Source organism: Populus euphratica, unplaced genomic scaffold (assembly GCF_000495115.2).
Source record: "Populus euphratica unplaced genomic scaffold, PopEup_1.0 scaffold438.1, whole genome shotgun sequence".
Lineage (NCBI taxonomy): Eukaryota > Viridiplantae > Streptophyta > Magnoliopsida > Malpighiales > Salicaceae > Populus > Populus euphratica.
This window is the reverse complement of record NW_011500097.1, coordinates 102,537-129,363: the sequence shown is the minus strand read 5'-3', so window position 1 is coordinate 129,363 and position 26,827 is coordinate 102,537. Positions and strand designations below refer to the sequence as shown.

Sequence of the window (26,827 nt, the reverse complement as noted above, 5' to 3'; positions counted from 1 at the left end):
TCTTATTTCCTTTACAAGCAAAAAAGCTGGATTGCAGATCAATACATTTTTCTTTTGAAATAATGGCAGTATTCCAAGATTTCATGACCTTGCATGCATTAAGTTTTGGTCAGATATTCTTGAAGGAACGTGTCTACTGAAAAGGTGCAAGCTCAGTTTCAGGGGAGTCAACTCAAAGAAAAATGAAAGCCAGCTAAGAACTTACAAATTATTATAAACTAATGTTTGAGCCTCAAATTGCTTGGCTTAAAGTGGTGGCAGGCCTAAAAGGAAAAGGAAAAAAGAAGACTTGGAAATTAAAAAAAGGTGCATCCATTAAAGGGATCTTAAATGTTTGCCTAGAGATCAACTAAGTAAACCGAGAAAGAAGTAACTTGCCTACTCTCCTCCAACTACCATATATACATAGGTTTGTGAATGATGGATCATCAGAAGGTAACCTTCAGAAAACAGGAGATATAATGGCAGCAAAACCATTGATCAGTCGCAAGAATTCTCTGCGTCCATGTGTGAAGCACTTCAGCCATTCCCATCCATTACGTCCGGTTGATGTGAAAGAAGATGAGGAAATTATTTGTTCAGGTTGTGAGCTAGACCTTTCAGGTTCTGCTTACAAGTGCACAAAGTCCATGTGCGATTTCTTCCTTCACAGGTCCTGCTTTGAATTGCCGCGAGAACTCGAACACACCTCTCACCCTCAACATTTACTTGTCCTTCTTTCTTCCCCTCCTGGTGATGATTCCTATTTCACTTGTAATGCTTGTGGTGATTATGGTACTTCTTTTGCTTATCATTGCACTACTTGCCAATTCAACCTCCATGTTGGGTGTGCTTTCTTGCCCAAAACCATGAAGCATGTAGACCACGATCACCCACTTACTCTTTTGTATTCCACTAATTTTCTGGACAGGGAGGGCCTAGTCTTTACCTGTGATGCCTGCAGGAAAGAAGTTTCTCAGACCAGCTGGGTCTACTACTGTCTAGATTGCGATTATGGTACTGACCTCCATTGTACAACTCCGGCTGAGTGTCGAAGAGAAGCCAACAGGAAGCTCTAGATCATGCTTGAAAACTAGAAGCTGCTGCTGCCTCAGCATTTTTATTGATGTGCTTGGATTGTTCTGTGTTTATCTTTTTTAACCCTTTACATATTTGGCTTGATATTTATTTGATTGTTTTTTTCCTTATTTTCTGGCTTCGGATGAATGATTTACATTTTGTGGCTTATGATCCAAAGAGTTCACAAAAACCATGTAAAATAAAAATATCCATCCCGATGCCAGCAGAAGCCAGTTTAAACTATACTACTACCAGGTACGACTTCCATGACGAATGCATCAATACCCCTTTCATCCTCCAGGACCTCCACGCCAGCCCTAATCTAGAGCAGTGGACCTCATATGTGCCATCTGTCCCTCAACCCATGTTGCCCATTGCAATGAAATAGTTGAAGAGTAGATTTGGTAACGAAATTTAACAAATGCAATTCACATTATGTTTCAATAATCCTCGTGGTAGGATTTACAACTTTTGACAGAACAAATATAAGACTTTTACAACTCATGAAAGCTCTATCAGCTCCAAAAGACCCTAGGAACAAGACACAAAACACTATAGGCATATTCTGTACTGTCTTGGTATCTAGCCACACTGATACATACTGCGTATTAATATTTAACAACCATTTCTGATCTACAGTAGAAATTCTAGACAAGACCTGTTTGAAATGTAGCATATTTTCTCTTAGATGTGATCGTGCAAGTAGTATGGAGATGTATAGTATAGAGATGTATATACACGTCCACTGATGAGATCTTATAGATGCATTACTCCTTGTTTCTAGAAGTGCGGTCTTTTCTCGGCCCACCAAGAATACGGGAGATCTGAAGACCTCGACTGAAAGCTTGGTTGAACAGCATTCGAGTTTGGAACTCGGAAACAAATGGGAACCAAGCCAAGAATGCAACGGGTGTGAATAGAAGCAAACCCATGACTATTTCATAACCACGAGCAAGTGTCCGGACCGATCCCCAAAAGCCAGCGTGCTGTATAAGTGGCTTGCAGGCCTGTGCAATCTGTAATAAAATGATCGACCAAAAAATGCTGTGAAAATAAGTATCTTTTCCAGAATAGTATCCAACTAAAGCGATTTCTTACAAGGCACCATGATTTACTAACCAGCAGCAGTCCCCATCCAGAAGGCAAGAATGCAAGAATGCAGACTATGATATCCCGTATTGTCATGTGAGGGAGTGCTATCAAGGTGATGAATACGGAAATAAAAGTTATGAATATGAGACCCTTAATGAGCCGAAACAAGAGTTGGAAGTTTGCACTGAGCTGTCTTCTTCCTACAGCTACAGCCTGTAAAATAATTCAACAGAATTATCAGTACTAGCCAGCTCCGGGAATTTAATTTGCTAAATTTTATAGTTAAATGCGAAGCCCAAAACAGAGCCAGTAAAATTGGGGTGCAAATTTTATTTAATTTGCTAAATTTTATAGTTAAATGTGAAGCCCTAAACAGAGCCAGTAAAATTGGGGTGCAGTGAATAGCAAAAAAAGATCTTTGAATAACTAACGTCCAGCAAGCCAACTTTACAATCAACTGTACAACTTATGACGTGCAAATTAAGATTAGCATCAGGATATTTGGTTCTAACACTGCAGATATTCAAGGCAGAGAATTTGCGCAGAGAGGTACCATAGGAAAACGATCCAAGTGAGAAAAAGGACATAATAATAATAATTAAAAAAAAAAGCTATTCTGAGATGTATAATAGTAGGCTGAAGATCTTTGTAACTAACCTTCATTAAAAACAACACTAGAATGATCACAATCCATGAAACACCATAAACCTGTAACCCAGAGGAAATTTTAGTTCTTTCTTCTTAAACATCATAATTATATCGAACACACAGAGACAAGAAGAAGAAAAATGATAATAAACAGTATACCAGAAAACTTTTGGTCTTGTCAACAATACTGAGATGGTACACAAGGCCATACTGAAAGATGAAAAAGCGCAGTGACAACAGTATCTCCACAATGATGCCTCGCTTCCCAGAATAGCGGAGATGCTCTTGCTCCTTTTCCCACCAGGATTCCCAACTTTTTTCTGGATGAACACCAATCCCTCCACGGTTATTTATCCACTTATTCCAATCTGTATAGTCATCAAGAATCTTTTGCCACTCAAACCCTGATGGATTGAAAAGGAAAGGAGCAAAAAGCCATGTCCCCACCATGAACCACATTGATATAGTGATTAAAACATACGCAACTACACCTCTGTATGAACGCCCAAATATATGGAATACAAGAAGCAGAATCATCAATTCAATCCCTTTGACGAAATGGCTGCGAGAATACAACCTGTAGTTATCAGCAAACTTAGCATGGAACACTACAAAGCCACGGCCAGTAGCTCTGTATGCTGAACCTCCATGCAGCAATGTCCTTCCATAATAGTGAGTCTTTGTTCCAAGAGAAAATGTGAAAAATACAGGGGCCAATTGTAACTGCATCAATATGAAATCACTTAACGCATTACGAAATCCTTTCTCCAGACCAATTTCCATCATCATAGGCAAAGCCATCAAAAATCCAATTTGCACAAAAGACTGAGAAGCAAGAGCTACTTGAAGAGCCTTGTTGTCTCTAATAGCTCGCTGAGTACTTAAGCCTTTTTCAAGTCCACTGAGAACGAGATATAGGCGGCCATATAGAAACACATAGACAGTGAGTACAGTTAGCTGCCAAAGAAGAATCAGGGACTTGTGAATTAGTATAGAGAATGGAAATGCAAATACCAAGTGAGAAAGAATGTGCATTTCAGACATACCATAGTACTGAAATAGAAACCAATTGTGGTGAAGTAGCATGACAACATTCGGAAAAAATCAAATCGATGTCCAAGCCTATATATGTCGCGACTCAATGTCTGCTCACCATTCCCATTGGCTATCTTTGCCTCAAACATGGATATCTGGTTTAGGCCCACATCCCTCCCTTTACCAACTTGGATATATTCATGATGAGTAACATTGCCTTCACGTAATGTAGAATTGAAACCTGATGACAATTGAAAAAAGAAAATAATGGGTTGCAAAGCCAAAAAAAACATATACTCATCAGTGTAAAGTACATAAAATATCACAATGCCTGCAAATATGTCCTCGCTTAAATTGATGACTTTAGAAGCTTTGCTGACACCCCCTCTTGTCAAGTGAAATAGTCTATCAAAAACATCCGGGTGACCATAATGGAACCGTACTCTGGATGAGGAGCAGATATCATTAATTATAAAGGTAAGAAACAAAACAGACAGCAAAAGTCATACATACAAGATTAATAGTTATGCACATAAAGTAATGAAAAGAGAGAGAATGTAACACGAGAATGCTATTGCCCTCTCTTTTACAGATGAAATTAAAAATGTGGCACATATATAAAAACATGCTAGCAGCAGATATCTGCCAGCCAGAAAATTTAGAGGCTTCTCCACAGCCCAATCAACGCTGTGTTAACGAAGCACAAAGACTACACCATATCCAACCCAATCCCCCACCAAAAATAATAATAATAATAATAATAACCTATTATAGCTCTAGCAATATATGTGTTTGGGAGTTAATAATAGGGTGTTTCAGGTACTTCCTACAAACTGCAAACCATACAGTGGTCAATACACAGATAAAGTTCTTTTGCTGCATTGACATGATATTGTCCATTAATTTAATTAGTATATAAACCATAAACATGAGATTTTCTGAATTGAAGCTGGAATCTTACTTCAAAGGGCTAGCCAACAATCTCTGACCAATAGTCACAAAACTAGTCTCCTGATTTGACATAAACCATGCTAGAGATGAAACACTGCACAGATCAACCAAAACCTTTAGTGAATACAGAAATTGAATCTTAATATTGCAGCAGCACAGCTACTATAGTCATTTTCCAAGAAAAAACAGCACAGTACCTGCCAGTGAATATGTGCTCCCTAAGCCCGAGAATTGTTGGATATCTCACACCGTCATGCTTTTTAAGAAATTCTTGAAGCAAGTTCCTCACTTTGAAGGCTTCTTCCATGTAGTTATCCTATGGCATGGATACGTATCAATTGAGTTTCTCTACAGATTGACTTTTCCATAATCTATTTGCTTTTTCACTGAATGGAGTACCTGGTTCATGTCTATTGTTTGCAAGGCTTCCCCACGAGTGAAAATAATGGCATGGTTCTGATTTTCTGGCTTTCCCTCACCTAACATTGCAGGCCCTGGAAGTTTTATCCGATAAATTACCTGCAGAATGAAATTCAACAGAGTAATTGCAGGAATCATGCTATTAATAATAAAATGCCTTCAGTTAAGTAAAGAAGAATCGCACGATTCTCACACTCCACACCAAAAATGTTCATGGACACACACACCAGTTATATGAGTTTTCTCATCGATGACACTCAAAATGCATGTCATAGTAGGTTTATTCTTCAAGTGTTTGGGGGTGGGGGTGGGGGTGGGGCTGGGAGAAGAAATCGTAAAAATCCCCATGTATTAATAGTCTTTTTCAATTAACTTTTAGTTCAAACCTTCTGAAAACAGAAGCATCTTAAATGACTTCAACCGATTAAAGTTCACAATAATACTTGATGAATAGAATAAGACAGGAGTTATGAGGATGTAGTAATCCTTTCCCCTTATTATGTTTTATTAGACAATCATGTTCAATAAATCAATTGCAAAGAAAAGTACACGGATTGGAAAACATTACTTGCCTCACTGACACTGCATCAAACATTTTTCCGTTTTCTTCCTTGATCATAGAGTTTAGCATACAGTGAATACTTAATCAATAGATAATAGTGACAGTAAATCAAATGTCTATCAAGCATTTCATGAGTTATTTCATTTAAGAATAAAGCCAGCAGTAGCTTTCTCGAACAATTAAATTAAATTAGATTTCTGAATATTATAAAATCTGAACAAGCTGTAAAACACACTAAGACTGGTACCTGGTCTAAATTTTGAACTGGCTCGGAAGAATCAATAGGTTTGGTTGGAGGAGCAACTTTCACGAGAGTTGAATAATAAACCTTCTCAACCATCTTTTTGGATTTATCTTTTCCAGTTTCTTCAACTTCATCAATATAAGCCACGCGAAGTGATGGATATCTGCCTCCAGGAAAACAATGAAATGATACAACCAGTTCCTCACAAATGCCAAAAGTCAAAAGGATAGTGTCAGAAAAATAGGCAAAGAAAAATTGGGAAACCTACGTTGTCATGAGCCTCAAAATGTCTTTGGCAAGAGGATGACCTGCACGTTTGTGCTTGCCATATTGTTGGCATGACACGACATAAGTAAATTTCAAGTCAGCTATTGCTTGACATTGTTGCCAAGTTGAGTTATCACTCTTGGATGGTCCCTCCCTATTTAATTCAGCAGCCTTGTAGCCCTTCATTAGTTCTGATACAAGCAACATTAAATAGGATTTGATTCAACGTTAAAGGGATGACATAATCTAACATTTTCAATCAAGCTTTGGCCAAGTACCTTCATCATTTGCCATATCAAGGAATGCTTGAAGTTCCAAAGCTTTTCGGTAATACATCATTCCCCGTACTTATTTGTCAAAGATATCAAGCAGAAAAGCATAGAATGCTTATTGTCAATATAATGTCAAAATAAGAATTTTGCTCTGTGAATTCTCAAAAAGATACACAAACGCTGCAGGTCAGGGTGGCAGAAGGGAGGTTCCTACCTGTTTTTGTTAATGTTTGGCCTCTATATGATGCCCACAAACGGAGTTCTTCCTCCAATACATCATTTGCACGGAGTTCTTCCTCGCTGTTACATCCAACCCGCTCGAGGAAGTTTTTCCATTCATCTGTGTTGAATCATAAATACATGATAAAGTATATTATTTTTCTGTACAAAATTTTACCAAGGACAATCATTTGAAAAGAAAATAAGATTAGGAAAAAGAATGGATGATGTTAACCTGGAAAGATCTTTTGCAAGTAAAAAAGGATAGATACACCATCATCATTTTGCTTTTCCAGAAGATTTATAGAGTAATTAACCTCTTCGCAGTAATAAGGAGTCAGGACACTAAAACAGAAGACAAATGTGTCACATTACTCATGCAAGTACTAACAGTCATCTGCAAGCAATCGTGCAATAATGCAAAGAACAATACAGCAATGGTAAAACTTGGCTCTATAGTGCTTCAGGTTTCACAGCAGGTACCATAGTTAAGAGACCCAGCCAGGCCAAGGAAACCCAGGTCAAAAGCAAAAAAATTGTTTCAAAACAATTTTAAAAAAAAAGGTTACAAATGACTTTGTTTTTAATAAAAAAAAAAAATTTCCACAAGTCTCACCCGAGTTTGCCGAGTCACGGATTGACCCATCAGGTCAACTACATGGCTGGTCCAAAAGGAAACCCAGCCTAGACCAAGGCCTGGTTCGGCAGGCCACCCAGTCAACCCACCAGGCAAGGTTGGGTTTCATAACAGTGGTAGGTACAAATATGCTTTTGTTCATAAAAAAATTTAAATAAAGAGGGGAAAGAGAAGAAAAAGATTCAGGTAATCACGGTGCCAATCCAAGTCTAGCTAAAACTTTGCATTTGACATTGCTGATGTATATGCCAGAGTCGATCATGAAAACAGAAGTTTAATTTATGCTGTAAAGAAGATGGTTGTGAAGGCAGCTTACGTGAACGAAAGCATATTTCGAACTTTAGGTGCACTAGGCATTTCCATGAACAATGAATTGGAGAAGAAAGAAATGCGCCTTCTGGCTTCCAAGTTAGATGGAACATCCATAGCAGACTCCTTCACAGTAAGCAATAGATGAAGCCTTCTGATCTATTGGAAATATCAAATTATACACATGAGATTAGAATGTCATCTCCAATTGTGTTGCGTATTCATAGAAAGAGAGAGGAAAAGAAAGGCTCTAGAAGAAAGAGTGAGAAACCATTCAGACAATAATAACACAATACTATAGTTGACTTGCCAAATTGAAAATGGAAGAAAGGAATTAGATCAAATGAGCCTGAGTGATATTTTCAAGCTAAAAACTAGAGAAAACAAGAGCAGCCACACGGTGGACATACTAGCAAAAGGGGCTTACTCTTTCTTTCCAATCTTCAGTCTCTGGAACTGGAAACCTGAGTTTGCCAAGAAACGTATGTTGCTGTTCAATTGGTGTCATTCCCTCATCATTTCCATAAGATCCACCATGGTTTGAATCCATCAAACTACAGCCGGAAATAATAAATGCATAACACAATTATACAAAAGTTAACAATGTATAGAAGAAACAGTTGCATTCAAATAATATACCTAGGAATATCATCCTCCAGTATGTCCCTGGTCACGACCTCTAGCATGTCAAGCAAGAGGATGACAACACGATTCTTGTCTTCCTTGTTATTGATTATCTGTAATATATACTGTTTCAGTTAGGAGGGGTATAACTTGACCCAACAGATATACACACCAGTTTTTGTCAGAAAATGATACCAAAAAGTCAATTAGCTTCACAAATTGTTCATTGAGAATTGGTAGGGCACTCATATTTAATTCTTGGATCAGGGTGTCCTTTTCTATATATTCATCAACTCTGGCGAAGATATCTTCTATAACCCTGAACATAGCAAACAGTAAAGATGATAACCAAATTTATCTTGACTGAAAAACACGTCCTTCAAATTTTGACTAATAATATACATAGCATTGAACTCACTGTTTTTCCCGATCTCCTTGAACCAAAAAATTGATGATACTTTTAAAAGAAGCATAGCACTCACGAACTGCACAATGCATATAATTGTCTGAAGCCAACCTACTTTTCAGTTCACGGTCATTTCGATTGCTGTCTTTTGCCATATCCAACGCTATTGGGATCTGTATGGTATGTAGGTTAGATTTATATGTCTGAGTGAGGCTAGAAAACTAAAATAATTCAGGACCAAATAAACCTTGCTAGCAAGCAAAAATGGAGGCCATTGAATGAGGTCTAGTTCACGATCAGCCCAATAGGGAACAAGCATCAAATTCATTTCCCTACAGATTTGACAGTTATTAGAATCTATGATAACATTCACCCTAATTCTAAGAAAGGCAGCAAAATATTCCACTTGCAAGTCCTTACGATACCTATTATCTATCAAATCCTCCTCCCAGAAGCTAGTGATTATTTTATTCCACATTTGTGCAAACCTTGCTTCCTCCTTCTCTTTGTTGGATTCGATCTGAGCTAACAAGCCAATTGGTTAAGACTCTAAGATGGGCATTTCAGATAATAAAACGGCAAAAGACATTGAAGATGTGGGTCTCTAGCACCTACAATCCCAGTAAATCTACGAGAGAAAATGGCTTCCAGTCCTCTCTTCTTGATAGTCTCAACCCTTTCAGGAGGAATCAAGCAGGCATTAAAGGCACCTGGTAATGATTCAAATCGAGACCTCAACATTCCTAATGTCCGAATCTGCAAATGAAACAGAAACAATAATTATGGAATTTTACTAAAAAGTATGATCAAAGAGTATTTTTCATATATGCTGAACAAATGTTGCCAACACCTTTTCTTCATAGTGAATTGACTAAACACCCAAGGGATTAAGGCACCATTTGACATTGCACGTAGGGTGCTTTTGAGAAATGCTTTTCAAAGTGCATTTGGGTTTTAAAGGCATCAATTTGAATCTTTTTTTGATGATTTTCAATGATTTGGATGAATGAGAAAGTGACTTCTCTCAGCTCACTTGTTAACATGACCATGCAGTGATAGCTATAGAGGTCAAAATACCTTTTGTTTAGTTGTGTAGGCTAATAAACTTTAAGCATTCCTGATATTGGTTTAAATACCCGTGAATCAATTTATCTACCAATCCATAAGTGCCTATATATTTTCTTTGAGTCAAATTTTCAAACAAACAACATTTACAGCATGTTTGGAACCCCCTGAATTTAATTAAATTCAGAGGTTTTAATGAAATTTTAGGTTTGGAATCCTTTTGAGTGTTAAGAATTGAATTTCAAATACAAATTAATCTCTACAAATACTACAAAAGTAAATCAGAGACCAAACCCTCTGATTCACAATTTCAAAGTAGAGAAATTTAATATTAAAACTAACTTTCTCAAAATACTCATCTAGCCCTCTTATTTTTAAAGACATTTGAAGAAATAAAATAAAGGTAATGAGTAATATAGAGAATAAAATGAATTGAATTTTATCTTTTCCAAACATGTGAATTCAAATTATTTATCAATTGAATTCAAATCAAACACTATTTCAATTGCAGTAGAGAATTTGTTCCAAACAACCTATTAGAGATAAGATCCCATCAATATGCTTTAAATGGGTATCAAACAATCCTTGCCTTCATGATCAAGAAATAATTTGCTGCGCATACTTGGACATAGGCATACAGCCAAAAGTTCAAATATAAATACGATCTATAGAGCAAAGCTATCTTTACCAACCTCTCCAAGACGGCGAAACGCGCCATATATGCCTCCAAATATAGTTGAGTAGATGGCATACCAAATCTGAGTATCCATAAAATAGACCTAAAAAGGAATCACTTACATCAAACAGTAAGCTTGACAGTTAAAAAACAAATGCAGAGAGATGCCAATGGAACTAACGTACAAGAACAACAGGAGCCCACAAAGAAATCACGACACCAATATTACTCTTGGCTGCAAACAGATAATGATGGCATTATAAAACATTTTCATCATACAAGAACTAAGAAGAATGCATTTCAATCATGCTATTACCTCGAGGAAAAAACTCATGCCACTGGTAGGTGCTTACGTGAACCTTCATGACAGCTTTTGTTGGACCAACAAGTGGCTTAATCTGAAAAAAAGAAGGTTTGTTTGTAGAAACCCATTACTTGCCTCCCAAAATTCTTTCTTATCTCTTTACATTTTTTGTCAAGAGACTTCATTGCGGGTAGGATAAAAGGCCTATAATTGCGGGGGAAAAAATATATAAATGTTGTTATTTTTGTTTGTGTGCAATGAAATATTTGAAATGGGGATTAAAAACCCGATGTGTATTAGACCAAGTTAATCAACCACCATAAAAGTTAATAAATAGGAAAAAAATGTGTGTGGCTTGTTTGACCATATAGGCCAGCAATGAATTGGCTGCCTCGTTCAAATTGTGATTTGGTTTAAAAAAAGTAACGTCTCTGTCATTTTAGTCTTGTCTAACCCTACCTTAAATGTAAAACAAAAAATATCAAAGGATTAAATCGGGAAAAAAAATGAGGCATTGAAATAAAAAGACAACAACACGCTATATTGACTAGGATTAACGCGTGAAATTTACTACCCACGTAATAGACATGACCATAAAGAGTTAACCCGGTTGAATAATTTCTCTCTTTTTTTACTTCCTTTATTCTCTTCTCGGTTGAGCCTTCGTAGGGTCTTAATTGATTGTAAATTAGATTAAATATGGAAGTAAATTGAAAAGTTATAAAAGAATCAAAGCTAAAATTTCAAAACATATCACATTGTACCGACCACGGTCAACTTGAATTACTGACAAAATTTAGAACCCAAATCAAAACATAATATCAATTAGGCATAATTCTTTAAGCTAAGCAATAAAAAAAAGATGTAATTGCATTTTTTTATTTTAAGTTAAATAAAAAAAATTCAATGATAACAAATAGTTAAAATGCATTTAAAAAAAAATTACAGGAAAAATGCATTAAAAAAAGCCCTAGATGTTGTGAATTAACCCATTGAATTTGCGATCCATGCCAAGAACTCAACCAGGTCTAATAAAAAATTTTCTTAATTTTTTCTTGCACCTAAACATAAAATAAAAATAATTGAAAAAAATATAAAAAAAAATTGCCAAAAGAACCCAGGCAAACAAGCCTGGTGGCCCAGCACATGTGAGTCGCTTAGGCCCACGCACTTGAGCCTTTTATTTTTTTTTAATCTTTTTAAGGGTTGGACGACAAGTTCTTTTTAAAAAAATCAGACGACATTTATTTTTTTTTAATCTTTTTAAGGGTTGAATGACAAGTTCTTTTTAAAAAAAATCAGACGACATGTCACCTGTTTGTTAAAATTCTGGCCACTACAATGGTAGCTGAAAAATCAAGGCATACCTAATTTTTTCCAAAAATTCCATTTTATAACCCATTTTAAACACAAAACAAAACATCTCATAAATACCCTCACAGCCCCTAAAAACCTAAAAAAACACTAAGAGCGTGTTTGGGAGTGTGGTTGCTGTTGCTTTTCAAAGTACTTTTCACTCAAAAAAGTATGCTAATAATATTTTTTTATTTTTTAAAAATCATTTTTAGATCAGCACATCAAAAACATATCAATTCAAAGCGAAAAAAAAAATCATTTTTTTTCGAAAGCGCTTTTGAAACGCAGTGCCAAACACTCCCTAAAAAGGCCCCAAATCACAAAATCAAATCGGATTACATTTTTCTTCTTCGACTCTGATCTATTTTTTAGGTAATTTTGAGGTTTAAAACAACAATCATCAAGCTCCTTCTTTAAATAGAACTCATTGACACCAATATCAACTAAATTGGTGGCTGTAATATGCAAAAACGACTCTCCCTTTACACCAAAATCTAGCAAAACTTTATCTCCTTACAAAATTAGAGACTAAAAATAATAAAAATAAAGTTTTGTATCAAAATTAAATTTAGAAAAATACAAGGAACTGAAAAGGTCTAATTTTGAAAATTGAGGGACTAAATTGTACTTTGTATGCCAACTTTAAACAAACCACCTATTTTTGGTGACTTTTCTAAGTTGGTCCTGTGTCTTTCAATTTTGTCCCTCATCAACAAATCTGAAGTAATTGGCTATTAATTTTGCAATTAAAGGACACAATTGATGAAAAAAATTAAAGGGACCAAAAATTAAAGAAAAAAAAGCATTGCTCCACTGTTGAAGGCCACCCTTCTCTTTCAATTTATTTTGTTATTGGTTTTCATCAATTCATTAAGTCCAGGCAAGACTTCTTTTCTTTTGCTTTAGCTTTATTTTTTAAGAAAGAAATTATTAAGTACACAATAGATGAAAATACTAATGTTGCATTAACTTCAAAATTGGATGCTGTTGCTGGTGAAAATGGCAACCTAGATTCACTTGCATAAGGAGGTTGATTTAGCGTTCATTAAGTAGGATGGGAAAGAGTACAAAGAGCAAGAGATGTACCTCTATGAAAAAACTGAATGCTAATTTTGACACTAGTAGGAGAACCCAAAACATGGTGTACCTAGAGAATTAAAGCAAATAAAAGTTTCAGTAAGAGGAGAAAATAACTCAGCAGTCATGGAAGCCACAAGCATCCACAAGTCCAGATATTAACGCTTACTTGAACAGTGAAACAGAACTTTCATGCATACCCCTTCCAACATAGAGCCGAGGCTGCAAGAAATCAGATTACATGCGAGAAGTTGCAGGTATGTTCGTATACGTAAAACTTCCATAGAATGCAATTATCAAGTTTTAAAGCAAGATTTTGCATACCTGTGACCACCACATCAGGAACAACACAATCTTATTGTTTGAACGTTCAAGAACCCTCCGAATTAATGGGAACACAAACAATAACACAGAGAGTATATTTGGAGACAAGTAAATTAGGATGGCCATGATGAACAAAGAAGGCGAACTTGGACTACTGCCAAACCATTTCTTAATGGTCTGTCCAAGTCCAGGAGGATTTTTCCAACTATACGCATAAGTTACTGGTAGAATTATGACCCATGCTGCAGCTGAAAGAACCTTTAAAACATATCTTATTTTCACGTAAAATGGCATAGTCTTCCTTGCCTTCCACATCAGAATGATATCAATGACAGCTGAAAATAAAATAGAATCGTCAATTTGTATTGATAAATGCATGTGCATGGTACAGAATGTAGCAGTGTTTTCTGATTACCATGGAATTCTAAGCTATAATCTTTAATCAAAAAGGCTACGTGTTGACTAGTAACAGCAGATGCTTAAATTCTTGGAATTCGCCAAATTAAGGCACATACCGTCAACATGGTCTAGATGGCTTATCATTCAAGGACAGAAAGAGTTGGGAAAAACTCTGTTACTGGCTTTAATTTTTATTTTTCTTTCTAAACATCATTATAACTCTTTTCAACCTGTATTTAATCTTTTGCTTATATGATTTTTGGTTTATGTTTTCATCTGAAAGACAGAGGTTTCAAAAAGGAGGTTTCCACAACATGGATACGAGGAAAGTGCGAGTACCCAGCTCTGCAAGACAAGCTTCTATATAAATGTCTCGATCATCACATTCACCTCTAAGAAACTTGCTCAAATTTTAACTGTGCCATCCAAATTGGAACCAAATGACCAATTGAACTTTCATGGAAAACTGTCAAACCTTCAACCAGTATGCAGTCATATTAAATATTCTGTGTAACTCGTGCTATTCATCAATCTGGCATTTCAAATTGAGGTAGTGTGACATCTTCCAAAGAGAATTAGAATTGGTGAATGGTGATAGATAGGCTATACTTAAAACTAACTGGACATGCCAATGAGCTTCTAGCTCAATTGGCACCAATGCCTCTCTTTCTGTAACTAATTGGACATGAGATAAATGAAAAGGTCTGTAAGCTCAACAAAATAATGAGCAATGCTCGAACACAATGTCTTTAAGAGAACTTTTTTCTCTACCTTGTCCAAAATTTAGTATCGTAGAAGTGATGAAGATGCTCAAAACTTTCTTGAAAACATCACCCTCAAATATGGAACTCAATTTTCCTGATCCATTCCAAGCAATGATGATCATCGCCTTAATTGAAGGGAACATGCCAAAAAAAATCATTTGTTCAAGATATCATCAGAAAAGAAAAGTCTAAAAATATTCATTATATAACAGCCAAAAAGCAGAGAGGTTTACCTGTAAAGACAGAATAAAGAAGCTCCACATTCTATCAAAACTTCTGAAAATATGCCAAAATGATCTTATTTCAACAAAATTAACTTTTCCAATCCATCGATCCCCTGTAACTGGTTTCTTAACCTGATAATCAGACAGAGAAATACCAACCACGAGAAGTGATATATCAGGACCAAAATTTTTCTGACATGGCAATAGTCATTATGTTTGCAAAGTGTTAATTTGTAAGAGATAATTTCTTTGAATCACAAATTCAATACAAATATGCTCCACTTTCAGAATGCTGACAAGGATTGACTTTTTGAAGTGAAAGAATGCAGTATATCCAATGAATTGAGCTAATCAGTAATTAAGTGCTTAGAACCTAGAATATAGTTCAACAAGACAGTCTAGGTATATGTAATTTTAGAAGAGAGAGAAAGGAATCAAATAGTAAATATAACTTCAAAAATCTGTCCATCCAAGGATATATGTCATAAATGGGTGTCAGCACTCAGAGATGCATACTCTACTGTTCTTCACATTCCTGATCTCTCATCCATGTTGCTCCTCTCAGAGGCTAGACCAGAGATTCAAATCATGCTCCTATAAGATGCGAGAGCTTTCAACAAAAAAAGAAAAAGAAGAAGAAGAAGAAGAGCCAAATTGGATATTCTGAAGCTTACTTAGCCTACTGTCTCTCCATCTTAGCCTTACCAATGAGGTTTGCCAGCTGTGACCTCCCCCATCTTCAAGGATGAAGGAAGGGAAAACATCTCACAGGCACACACGGCATATATGCTTGTTAATTCATTACAATTTGCCTTTTGCACAACTGTGTCTAGGAATGACGCCAAGTCAGATGAAATTGCTACCAATATGCAAACTGCATCTCTCAGTGTTGGTAATGGATAACATGCAAAGCAAGTTTAAGCGTTGCAGATTTCAAGTATTGGACGAAACATAACTCACGGGTTTGCACCACATACCAAGCCCTGAAATTGAAGCTAGAGGCATTGTGTTGAAACGCACATTAGGCAAGGCTCAAGCCCTAAAGGTTTAAATGGTGGCCAAATATATGGATCATTTCACCATCTTTATTTGTGAAGTGCTAACATGAAGAAGGAATATGGGTTACCAAATTGCAGAGCTAATCCCACAGTATTTACTGCAGTCATGAATTGAAAGCAGGGGAGATGAAGAAAGGCAAACAAACAAAAAACATAGCTCAAAGTTATAGCCTACCTCATTTTTTTCAGCTCGAAGCCCCAACACAGAGGGGCAAAAAAAATCAGCATCAGCACGCATGGGCCATCCTAATCGGAAACAATCAGCTGACCTACAATTCCAAACCAGCGCACAATTTACAGCTTACAGCATTCACAGATTGGAATGCCTGAGCAAGAGAATAAAGCATTATACCAAAAGTATTCGTTCAAATCATCATAGTTTCTCCATTGAGAATGCTTTGAACTTCCATCTTTGCTCATTTTCGCTTCCCTTGCTATCGTGTCATATATAGGTTTTACTACTTTCCTTAGAAAAGCCTCATTTTCACCACCATAGGCTGGCTTTATATGCTCACCCGTCATTGGACTGACACTCCCAGCCAACATTCCATACAATTCAAATGCCATCTATAAATATCGAGTTCAATAAGTCAAAGCATCCTTAACCTTTAAATATTCCACTATTCAAAAAGAAAATCAAAACTCATAAAAGAAAAATCAAGTATAAAGAATCAAAATTTATTCACAAGTCAATGAGAAATACTGTTTGCTCCAAATGCACATCAAATCATGAAAATTTGCTATCTACTCAATCTACTTGTCATGTTGTTGAGCATTACAATGTTTTTTTATTACTTTTACTACATGAATACCCGAAAGAAGAAATCTCTTTTTGATTAATATTTGTTACTTCAATTAACTGCAAATTGAAGAACTCTTATAGTCACATAAAAAATGCATTGAATAGGTATCTCTATCTAGCACCTTCCAGCTTCCCCAAAACTCAAAAACAGAGAACAAAGCAACAAATTAATAAGTTTCTTCTCCCTTCATTATCTCTTTATCTGTAGTCTATAAAAGTCTTGAAAAGTACATTATTTTCTGATTATAACTCTTCCAGCTTCTCATGATTTGCCAATGAGAATATTTCCTAAACTGAAGAAACTGTCTAAAAGATTAATCTTTTAGGTAACACTTAAGTAAATAAATCGATAAATACCTTGCATGCAAACATTCTACATTCTTCTTCACATGTAAATAGGATTTCCAACGAAAGTATAATAAGAAGATTGTACTGCCTATTCTGACACATCCCTCATCTATGGATGTACGCTTGTAATCTCTAAACAAGTCAAATCTCCTTGAAACCTATTTATTGCTTCTTATCTCAGCAACACAATCAGCATTCCAAGCAAATATTAAGACCGTTCTTCAGAGAACCTGGTTATCATACGAAAATATATAGGTGATCTAGGATAACTTCCGTTTTTTGCCAGCTTCACATCCAGTAGGTTGCAAACTGAAAGAAAAAAAATAGCCTAACAGGGAAAATCTAGGGAGCTGTTTAGGTCTGACAGGTTTAAAAAAGAAAATCAAACATGAAATAGAAAAATATACTGAAACATTCTTCATTTAGGTGTGCCGTCATAAGAAGTTGAAAGCCAAATCTCTTGCATACATGATGATATATATAGCAAAGGCATTCTGGCATGAATCTCAAGTTTGCTGCTTCTCCCCATATAAGAAGATACAGACCCATATAGAGTAGTTTTCTCTGTTGCACTTCTTGTTGAATAGTCGGCAGCCTACCATTCAAAATAGCAGCACAACCAATGAAAACAGTAGGAATGAAAATAAAAGTAAGAACAAAAGAGAACATGAGAATGAGGTACTCTGCACTTCCTGTAAGTGAACTGAAGAAAAAAATAAGAGCACCAAATCCATACTGGGTATAAGAAGACTTCAATTTCCCACTCAGCATTTCTAGAATAATGATGGTGATGAAAATAAATTATGTGATTTTAAAGGTGGAAAGCTCACCAAAGGCTACTTTTGCGTCCTAAATACTTGCACCATTTTTTGTAGTTCTTAAACAGTTTCTTCATAATATCTGTCACAGTCATGTCATCCAACTAACAAGAAAAAAACGTACAGAAAGTTGATTGATGCATGAGAATATTTCCAAAGTAAGGAAAATAAACCTTAAATGAGAAGTAAAGAACCTTGGGTTGCTGATCAGGCTTTGGAAATTGCCGTATATGCACATTCGCAAGCAACAGAATCAAGTGCTCCCTTTGGTTTGCCACATTATCTTTCTACATATCATCACTTTATTACAGCCAACCAAAGCACTCTTGGATATAACAGGAAGCAACCAAGTTAGTCACTCACCTGAAAGCCAAACATAGCCTGAAGCCAATCTAAAATGTCTTCGTTTCCTCTCTTCTTGTGCCCCTTTGGCCATGGAAGACCCCTGGTGTTTCGAAGTGCAAGAACAGTAGCTTTAATCTGTAAGTTACATAACCAACCAAGAGTTTTCATCAGTACTCAAAAAAGAGTAGCAGAAAAATATGAAACAAAAGATTTCAGACAAGGAAGATGGAATTGACCTCAGGATATCTCATGATAACTTGATGTTCACTTTCAGGATCAAGAGGAAGAATATTATAGGGTACATAAATTCGGTTCTTTTCTTCAACTTCAGTCTGAGCTTCCAAAACCTACAATAGAAAACAAGGAAAGAAGAGAGCCCTTCTATAAATTTCCAATATATGATACAACTATTCACTAAATGAATGTTTCCAGATTCAAGTATATTTTTCTAAAAAAGATCGACAGATATTAAATGCCTCATATTGAAAAATTATCAGCCTAACCTCGTCATCTACTTTCACCGACTCTGTCTGGTTGACAGCCCTCAAAACCTCAAATAGGACAGCAGCAGTTTGATAAGCTTTTGTAAGTTGGGCACTGAACTAGGAAGGTGAACTTGATATGAGAAATCAAAAAAGTACATCCAAGGCAAGTTAATTTACCAATAAATCAGGTATGTACCAAAAAAACTTACCGATCAGCTTTATCAGCGGCATCTCGTAAAGCTTGTATATACTTCTGATAGTAATCTAGATAAAATCTCTGCATTTCTCGAGCATCACTTATCGTCTTTCCTTGCATGGTGGTGTCATTTTCCTGTTAGACCAAAAGCATAAATATAATTTCAAGTAATTCCAAATGGATCCTTCACAAAATATCAAAACGGTGTAAATTTAAAAGGCAGTTGGAAGGCTCCAAATTAGGGAGGATGCTATGGAGATGAAAGACCGCAAACAATGGCTGCTGTAAACATTAATAAATCTTTTTGAAGCAATAGGAACACTTTCAAATAAAGCAAACCAAGAATTGTAATCTGTAACTTGAAGTCCATGTGACAATAAATCCACAAGGTGCTTGGTTGAGAGAAATTTGTCTTGATATTACATAGATGCTAAAGGAATTGTCCTTCACAAGATTACATTTCTTATCCTTAGGAGGAAAATACTAAGCCAAATCTGTCTTAATGAAAATTAGACCTGATAGGAGTGTAAAATGAGAGTTTACCCTTTCCAAACGTTGTAGAAGTGCAGTTTTAAACTGCCGAACACCACGCCCACTAGATGTGGGATCTAGTCTGTGAGCTTTCTCAAAGGCATAGAACCGACCTATTCAAAAATGATAAACAGTATATGAGTAAATAACACTACTTATCTACCTAGTTCCAAATATATAAATATACGTGTGTGGATAAGGAAATGCTGAAAAGCCAGAACTCTGAAGGAACTTGTTAACTCTATTCAATATGAAGTTCTCATTTCCTTCTTCGAACACATCCACATTTTGAAGCTTCTATTTCACAAATATGTCTACAGAATCATTAGAAGAAAAACAAAAAGAAAATCCTCCAGTTGGATAAAAGATCCTATACAAACAGGAGGATTCCAATGATGAGAGTTCCAATGATGAGAGTTGATTTTATTCATGCTGAAAACACAAATGAGCATGCTAACATGCACCAAACAAAAATAATATATTAATAACTTACAGAGATAAGCAACTCTAGGGTTGCTTCCCTCAACTTGATTAGCAACACGGAGAATTGGAGCAATCTCAACCAGAGATGAAGGCACCACCTCACTATCCAACATGGACTCTCCTAGATTACCAGCTGTCTGAGTCCGCAGAATCCGCCTCTGCAGCGGTTGCTGATCAGATCCCCTTCTATTTGACATCTCTGATGCGTAGTGAAGATCAACTTAAAATGTCTTTGCCTACCTGCCATAACCCATCAAACATCAACAAGAGGAGGCGAGAGAAGGAGAGAAAGGGGGCTAAAACAGCTCACCCTGTTTGGTTTGTTTGTTACTTACCAAAATCAAAACTTTGAACCAAGGAAATTCCATTATTCACATAAAACTTAATTCAATTATTAGACTTGGCTAAATATGTTTTATGTTTCCCTTTCTAAAACAAGACAATAAGAGACAATGCCCACAGTTTTGCTTTATTCCTTTTCCTTTCATCAGTTTATCTAGCAAATTATCATTATCTTTTGATAAGACAGATTGAATTAGACAAAAGCACCATGAGACAACTAGGCCAGTATGGAGAAAGGAAACAAATATAATGGACTGCTATCTAAAGAAGCAAACAAACAGATAATGCCAGAAACAAACAAAGAAAAAGCAAAAGGTAGGACATGAACAAATCTTCAGACCAGCTGAGAGCAAAACCTAGCCTGATTACTGGAAGAACCCAAATAAAGTGCAGAATCACACACTCCAGGAGCCAGGAGGAAAAATGGATGTCAACAGGACAAATTTCAAGACAAGGCTTCCAAGGTAACAACCAAACATACTTTCTTAACACACATATTCAGAGAAACTAGCAAGGAAACTTGGTCACAGAAAAACCAAGCCAATCATGAATGCAGCCAGGCACCTTTGCAAAGAACACCTGAGTGGGACACATGAAAGGGAGCAAAAGACCCGGAAAATCCAAACAGCATAAGCATCCCCAAAGCAGCACCACATCAACCAAAATCACGGGATAGTGCAAATCTCCATAGAAAAGCATAAAAATGTTTAGCACCGAATGAGAGCAACGATGAATAAAACATCAGAGATACCAAAAACAGAGGACCCACCACCACAGACTCGAACAATCAAGAATCCCTCCCAAGTTCACCGAGCCTGGAACCAAACTCACTAACTAAACACATCAGATCCACCAAATAGTAACTAAAACCACCACACAACACCACCCACAACGCAACACCCATCAAGTGTTATGTTTAGCTAAATAGGAATCCAGTCAATTCCTTGTCACTTGTTCTACTTTTGCAGCAATCAAACCATAGACAATGAGAAAGTTGTTAAAAAAAAAAAAACTCTTTCCTAACCATGGATATGGTTTCACCCTGGCAAAATCAAACCGGCCCTCTATTTAGTTGGTGGTAAAACCAAGAAAATTCAAATACAGATGAGTGAAGCATAGGCTGAATTGGGAATCAGTTTTCTTCTCTATTCGTGTATGTTGTAAAATATGCAATTTATAAAGCATGAGATGCTAGGTAAAACCCAGCCAGCCCAACAGAACAAACAAAACAAGAACTGAATTCTTGTTCTTGAAAGTAAAGAAAGAACAACAAAAGCAGATAAAGATTACCACTTTAAATATGTTTTATGAACAAGAAGCAGGGAAAGAAAAACAACAAAAGAAACAAGAACTTCAATAGCTGTACTCCTTCCAAGACCAAGTTCCTTGCTAGGCAGTAAAAGTAACAGCAGGAAAAGAAACAAGAAAATCAGATAAAGAGAAAGATTACCACTCTATTAACAGAAAGAACCAAGAACCTCAGCAACTCTACTTGATGATCATCAAGCCAAAGATCTCACTGTCTTTTACCTTCTCGACTTTTCCAAGAAATCCAACCCATTAGAGCCAAAAAAAATTCACAACAACTAGATGCTGGGCAGTAAAAGAAACAAGAAAGGGAAAGAAAGAGAAAGATTACCATAAAGAACCAAAAAACACTTCAAGAATTCTGCATGGTCATCAACCCCAGGACTTCATTTTCTTAAACTGATTGCTTTACAAACACGTATATGTATCTGCACAGAACAGTCCAGCAAGAAAAAGAAAAGGAAGGATAGAAATTGCAACAAAATATTAAGTTATGACAGGGAGTTGGAAACTACGAACGTGGGAGGGATTAGGGGAGAAGAGAAGAAGAAAGAAAACAACTGCAACAAGTCGAGTGACCTTAGTATACGGTACAGGCACTTTTTTTCTACTAATCTTTTTCCAATAAGAAAATGCCACCCCGCCATTTCTCTAGCTATCTTCTCTCTTGTGAAAACGACTTGATCTTAATTTAGATAAAGAAAGATGCGACAAGAATAAAATAATACAAGCAGCCGGTAGAGAAATGCTTTTTCTAAGTTTCGGTGGGTTAAACGTGAGATTTGTCCCTGTAATATGTTTTTGGCTCGATCTTATCCCTATACTAATTTATTTCTCAATCTAGTCCTTGTTTTTTTGCTTAGTTTTATTTAGTTGTGCTCTTAAATTTTAATTTTTTTCGTTTCCTAAAAATCTCCTGCACATTTCTGCGAATATGTCGAGGCTTGAATCACTAACTACACTGCACATGGAGGAACCTTATTAAATACCAACAAAAGAAGAACAGGGTGTACAGGGATGGCATTGAAAAATAAATTGATGCAAGGACTCCATTAAAAAAAATAGTATAGGGATGAATCCACTCAAGTTTTGTCTTGGAGTCTTTGTGATTTTTATTGATATTGGGGTTGAAATCATAATTATAAAACTTAACTTGATAATTAACTAGTAAAATAACTGGGTCACAATCTTGGAGGTCAAACTGGAATAATAACAAAAGTATACATTAATATGGTTTTCTTAATATAAAATATCACATTAACATATATGCTAGTATAATTAATTAGCATTAAGGTGTATTTATCTTTAAATAAACAAATATTTAACATAATTTAAAAATATTAAAGACAAAGATAATAAAATAACAAGTTGTTATAGAGATTAAAGACATCTAATTTAACATAATACAATAGGGGGATAATATTCAAACTCTAATTTGCAATAGAATCCATAAATCAACATTTTAACTCTATTTTGCATTAAATTTATAAATTAATATTTTCAGCTGTATAAAAAAAACAAAAGATTTTAAAACATATTGAACATTTAATACTAGTAGAATTAAAAAAAATTATGAAATACAAGAATTCATTAAAATAACTACACTTTTTCTACATAACAACATCATTACTTTGGTTGAATATAGGCATTAAATTCTTCAGTGTCTATAGAAGTAAAATTTAAATCAAATATCAATGAAATTGAGCCAAACTCATTAATATCTATCGAAACATCATCATGTTCCTATGTATCTTCGTTATCATAATCATCTTCGATCTCATTTATATTTATCAAATTTACAATTAAAACATAATTAATTAATAAACATTATATATTAAACAATAATTTATTTTTAAACAAAGTTATAACTAAACAATCAAATTTTCCATTACTTTCATTTAAAATATCTTGAATGGTCATAGTTGATAAATCATGGTAAAACATCTCTACTTCTTCAGTTGTTAAAGATGATAGATTATCTTATACTATTCAATTTTTAATTTCAGAAAATGTCTCAAAATTAATTGGATCATAATTTCATCCTTTCCAATAATTTCTATAAAATCAAAATTAAGATACACAATATAAGTATTGATGATTCCATGTAATAATATAAATAACTTTTAAAAAATTAAAGAAAAGAAAATATTTTTGTTTTAATCTCAGAATATAGTGGATGTAAACTAGATCATTAAGTTTGGTGATGCTCCTATTGATTTCTCTTCTTAGATTGGATGTGCTAAAAAATACTCAAATTCCTCTTGCATCGTGAAAAACTACAAGTTTAACTTAAAACTCGTATAGCTAACTTTTGGAGATTTGGAGCACAAGTTCCATATAACACTCACCATTTATCTATATACAAAATTAATAAGCTAGATTATATCAAGATAATATTTTTAAATTATTTTGAATATGAAAATAACAATTTACCTTAAGGTATCATTTCTCATAGACATTTTACCAAAGTCATGATCAGCATTCCTAAACAACTTTATTTCATTTGTAAGTTTGCTTAGTAGAATTGCATTTCCATTTATATACTTCTCATCTAGAAGTTTGGAAATAGTGTTTATATGTCTATCCATTACAGTGATATCATATTGAAATCGACCAAAATCATGTTGCACAAAGCTTTCTATACAATTGTATATCCCATCTATTGTTAATGATGTTTATGAACGGTTGCAACTTAATTCTTTTCTTTTGAAATCTCCTCAACATTTCTTCCTTTGCAGAATGGATAGCCTCATATAAATATCTCATAGCAAGTCTATTATCATTGTCAACAATTCATAGAACTCGAACCAGTGGTTCGATCATTCGTGCAATTGATACACATTCTTCCCAAAACATAGAGTTCAGTACACTATTAACAAACCTTTTTCCTTTGATATCTTTAGCATAAGCAGAGGAGACCCATTCTCTAAATGTCATCATAGCTCATAAATTATCGGTGTACTAAAATGCTTTGCAAAGTAATGAAATTAGTGGCAAAGCGAATTGGAGTAAGCCAAAGTATTTTTTTTTCCTCCAGTGAACTTTCTCATTAAATACAGTGAATAATAATCATTATAAATATACTTTTTAATTCTAGAAGTATGATCAACAACATAACAAACTAATTATAGCTTACTAACATTTTGGAGTACGAGGTTGATGCAGTAAGCAACATAATAAAACCAAAATATTGATGAAAATTCTTTCACCAATAACTTGCAAACAACAACATAATTAGAAGCATTATTAGTCACCATATGCATGATATTTTTAGGCCCAACAAATAAAACAACCTCTCTAAACAACTTATGCAACAACACAATAGTTTTTTAGGCTTCTTATGCATATACTGTTTTTTAAAAAAATAGTTCCTTTAGGGTAATATACTAAGAAATTAATTAAAGTTCATCTCTCTTGATTCATCCATCCATCAGTCATTAATGTGCAACCGATCTTATTCCAAGTTTCTCAATAACTCTTAACAAAAATCTTTATTTCATTAACTATCTTTACCAGATAATAACTACGAAGAGTATGAAAATTTGATCCTTTATAACCAGGATATATGGTTGTTATACCATCTATAGCATGCTAATAGTAAACAGAGTTTGCAGCATTGCATGACATACATGCATCAATAATCCATTTTGCTATAACAAATCACATCGTTCGATAGCTTCTTTGTTTTTCTAACAATTTTAAAGAGATTTTTGAGCACCATGAGTTGTTCTTGAAATAAAATATGTCCATAATGTTATATTTTTTTTATATTTTTCACAACTTGCAGTTGATTGTTTAACAAAATCAATGATTCTACTCTTTTCTTTATTGGAAACCTTCCGTGGTAACATTTGCTTCTTACCATCAGCTTCAGCATCACAACCATCATCGTCATCGTCATCCTATCGGGTCGACTGGGTTTGACCAGTTTTTTTAGCTGGTTTTTTGTTTTATTAGGACTAGTCCAGGTTCCATGTCAGCCGAGTCCCAAATCGACTCGCCGAGCTGGTCCAGGTTTTATAACACTAGTTGAAACTCGTTTTAAAAGTATATTTATTTTAAAAATATATTAAATAATATTTTTTAGTGATTTTTGATATTTTTAAAAAATAAAAAATTATGATTTATTGGCAGTTGAATATTTATTTTTTAAAATATTAAAAATATTTTTTTAGTGATTTTCAATATTTTTTTTAAAATATTTTCATATATTTAAAAAAAAAAACTTATAAAAGCAATGGCTTTCTGTTTTTATTGAAAGACTGAATGCATATGATAACGCGTGTGAGTGTTGTCTTGGTAAGGTTGTAGTTGTACCGTCCAAGTATAATAAGTTATGATTATTATATTATTATAAATCATAAAAAAAATACTAAAAAGCGTGGGTGAAATATTACTCTCAACACCACTGTCCCCACACTCATTAACATTGTTCACCATTATTTTTTTTTTCCTGTGGCCAATCAAGTTTTTTTTATCCTTAGGTAAGCCTTTTTATGGTTAAATTTATGGCTGATTGACTTTGATTTGCTAAACAAATACATAATTTAAAGATGGAGGATGAAAGTAGTAAAGGTGGGAAAATTGGTGGTTACTTCAAGTTATGTAAACATGTTCAGCTTGGTCCTTATACTTTTTTTTCAACTTCTTTGTTTTTTAAAATTTCAATTTTAATTCATAACTTTATTTTTCTTGTTTCAGTTTATAATTTAAGGGGGGGAGAGGAGGTCATTGTTTTTTTTGTTAACCTCTTTGTTTTTTCTTTCCCAAATTGGTTTAATTTTTACTTTATTAACTAATAAGATTTTAGTATATTTTTTCAGTGTTAGGAGACATTCTTTATACATGTAGCCCTGCTTGAAAAAACTCTTTAATTTTATTAAATTGTTTTCCTAAGCATTTTTTTCATTATGTTATTCTAAATAGTCCAATTGTTTTAAACAAAGAAAACCATAAAAAAAATTGAGAAACAAAAACCTAATTAGTTGACTAGAGAGTTCAAAAAAATTCTAACCCAATTTAATTTTGATTTTAAAAATTTGAAATTGATTGAAGTAGGTCGATTTAATTTAAATTAAAAAAATTTTAAAAAAAATATTATTAACCTTTGTATTTTTATTTTAATTTAGATTGTATTTGAGAGTGTGATATTAATAATTTATAGATCTGCATTCCGC

General features: G+C 34.6%; 2 protein-coding genes across 4 annotated transcripts; one reads left to right on the top strand and one right to left on the bottom strand.

Annotated features, from left to right (window-relative positions):
* Positions 1-19: 19 nt before the first annotated feature.
* LOC105109324 (uncharacterized) lies at positions 20-1,539 on the top strand. Its single transcript, XM_011003990.1, has 2 exons — positions 20-1,095; positions 1,215-1,539. The coding sequence occupies exon 1, from the start codon at positions 462-464 to the stop codon at positions 1,056-1,058; it is 597 nt and encodes a 198-aa protein (XP_011002292.1). The 5' UTR covers positions 20-461; the 3' UTR covers positions 1,059-1,095; positions 1,215-1,539.
* Positions 1,460-22,306, bottom strand: LOC105109325 (callose synthase 2-like). 3 transcript variants are annotated; one of them, XM_011003991.1, is made up of 43 exons: positions 21,982-22,306; positions 21,793-21,902; positions 20,011-20,240; positions 19,530-19,630; positions 19,000-19,121; positions 18,809-18,902; positions 18,542-18,652; positions 18,324-18,440; positions 18,155-18,247; positions 17,973-18,064; positions 17,611-17,737; positions 16,345-16,559; positions 16,168-16,261; positions 14,944-15,066; positions 14,718-14,835; positions 13,548-13,882; positions 13,393-13,445; positions 13,233-13,293; positions 10,803-10,884; positions 10,672-10,721; positions 10,503-10,589; positions 9,361-9,501; positions 9,171-9,265; positions 8,993-9,077; positions 8,758-8,918; positions 8,535-8,658; positions 8,355-8,452; positions 8,143-8,269; positions 7,723-7,874; positions 7,005-7,114; positions 6,765-6,890; positions 6,557-6,625; positions 6,280-6,469; positions 6,015-6,174; positions 5,185-5,304; positions 4,983-5,101; positions 4,796-4,879; positions 4,166-4,278; positions 3,846-4,075; positions 2,959-3,756; positions 2,809-2,859; positions 2,179-2,364; positions 1,460-2,075 (listed from the first exon to the last, which is right to left on the bottom strand). In XM_011003991.1, the coding sequence occupies exons 3-43, from the start codon at positions 20,195-20,197 to the stop codon at positions 1,827-1,829; spliced, it is 5,850 nt and encodes a 1,949-aa protein (XP_011002293.1). In that variant the 5' UTR covers positions 20,198-20,240; positions 21,793-21,902; positions 21,982-22,306; the 3' UTR covers positions 1,460-1,826. The 3 variants fall into 3 exon arrangements, with proteins under 3 accessions (XP_011002293.1, XP_011002295.1, XP_011002296.1); XM_011003993.1 differs by having other exon boundaries at positions 21,793-21,880; XM_011003994.1 differs by having other exon boundaries at positions 21,793-21,875.
* Positions 22,307-26,827: the final 4,521 nt, after the last annotated feature.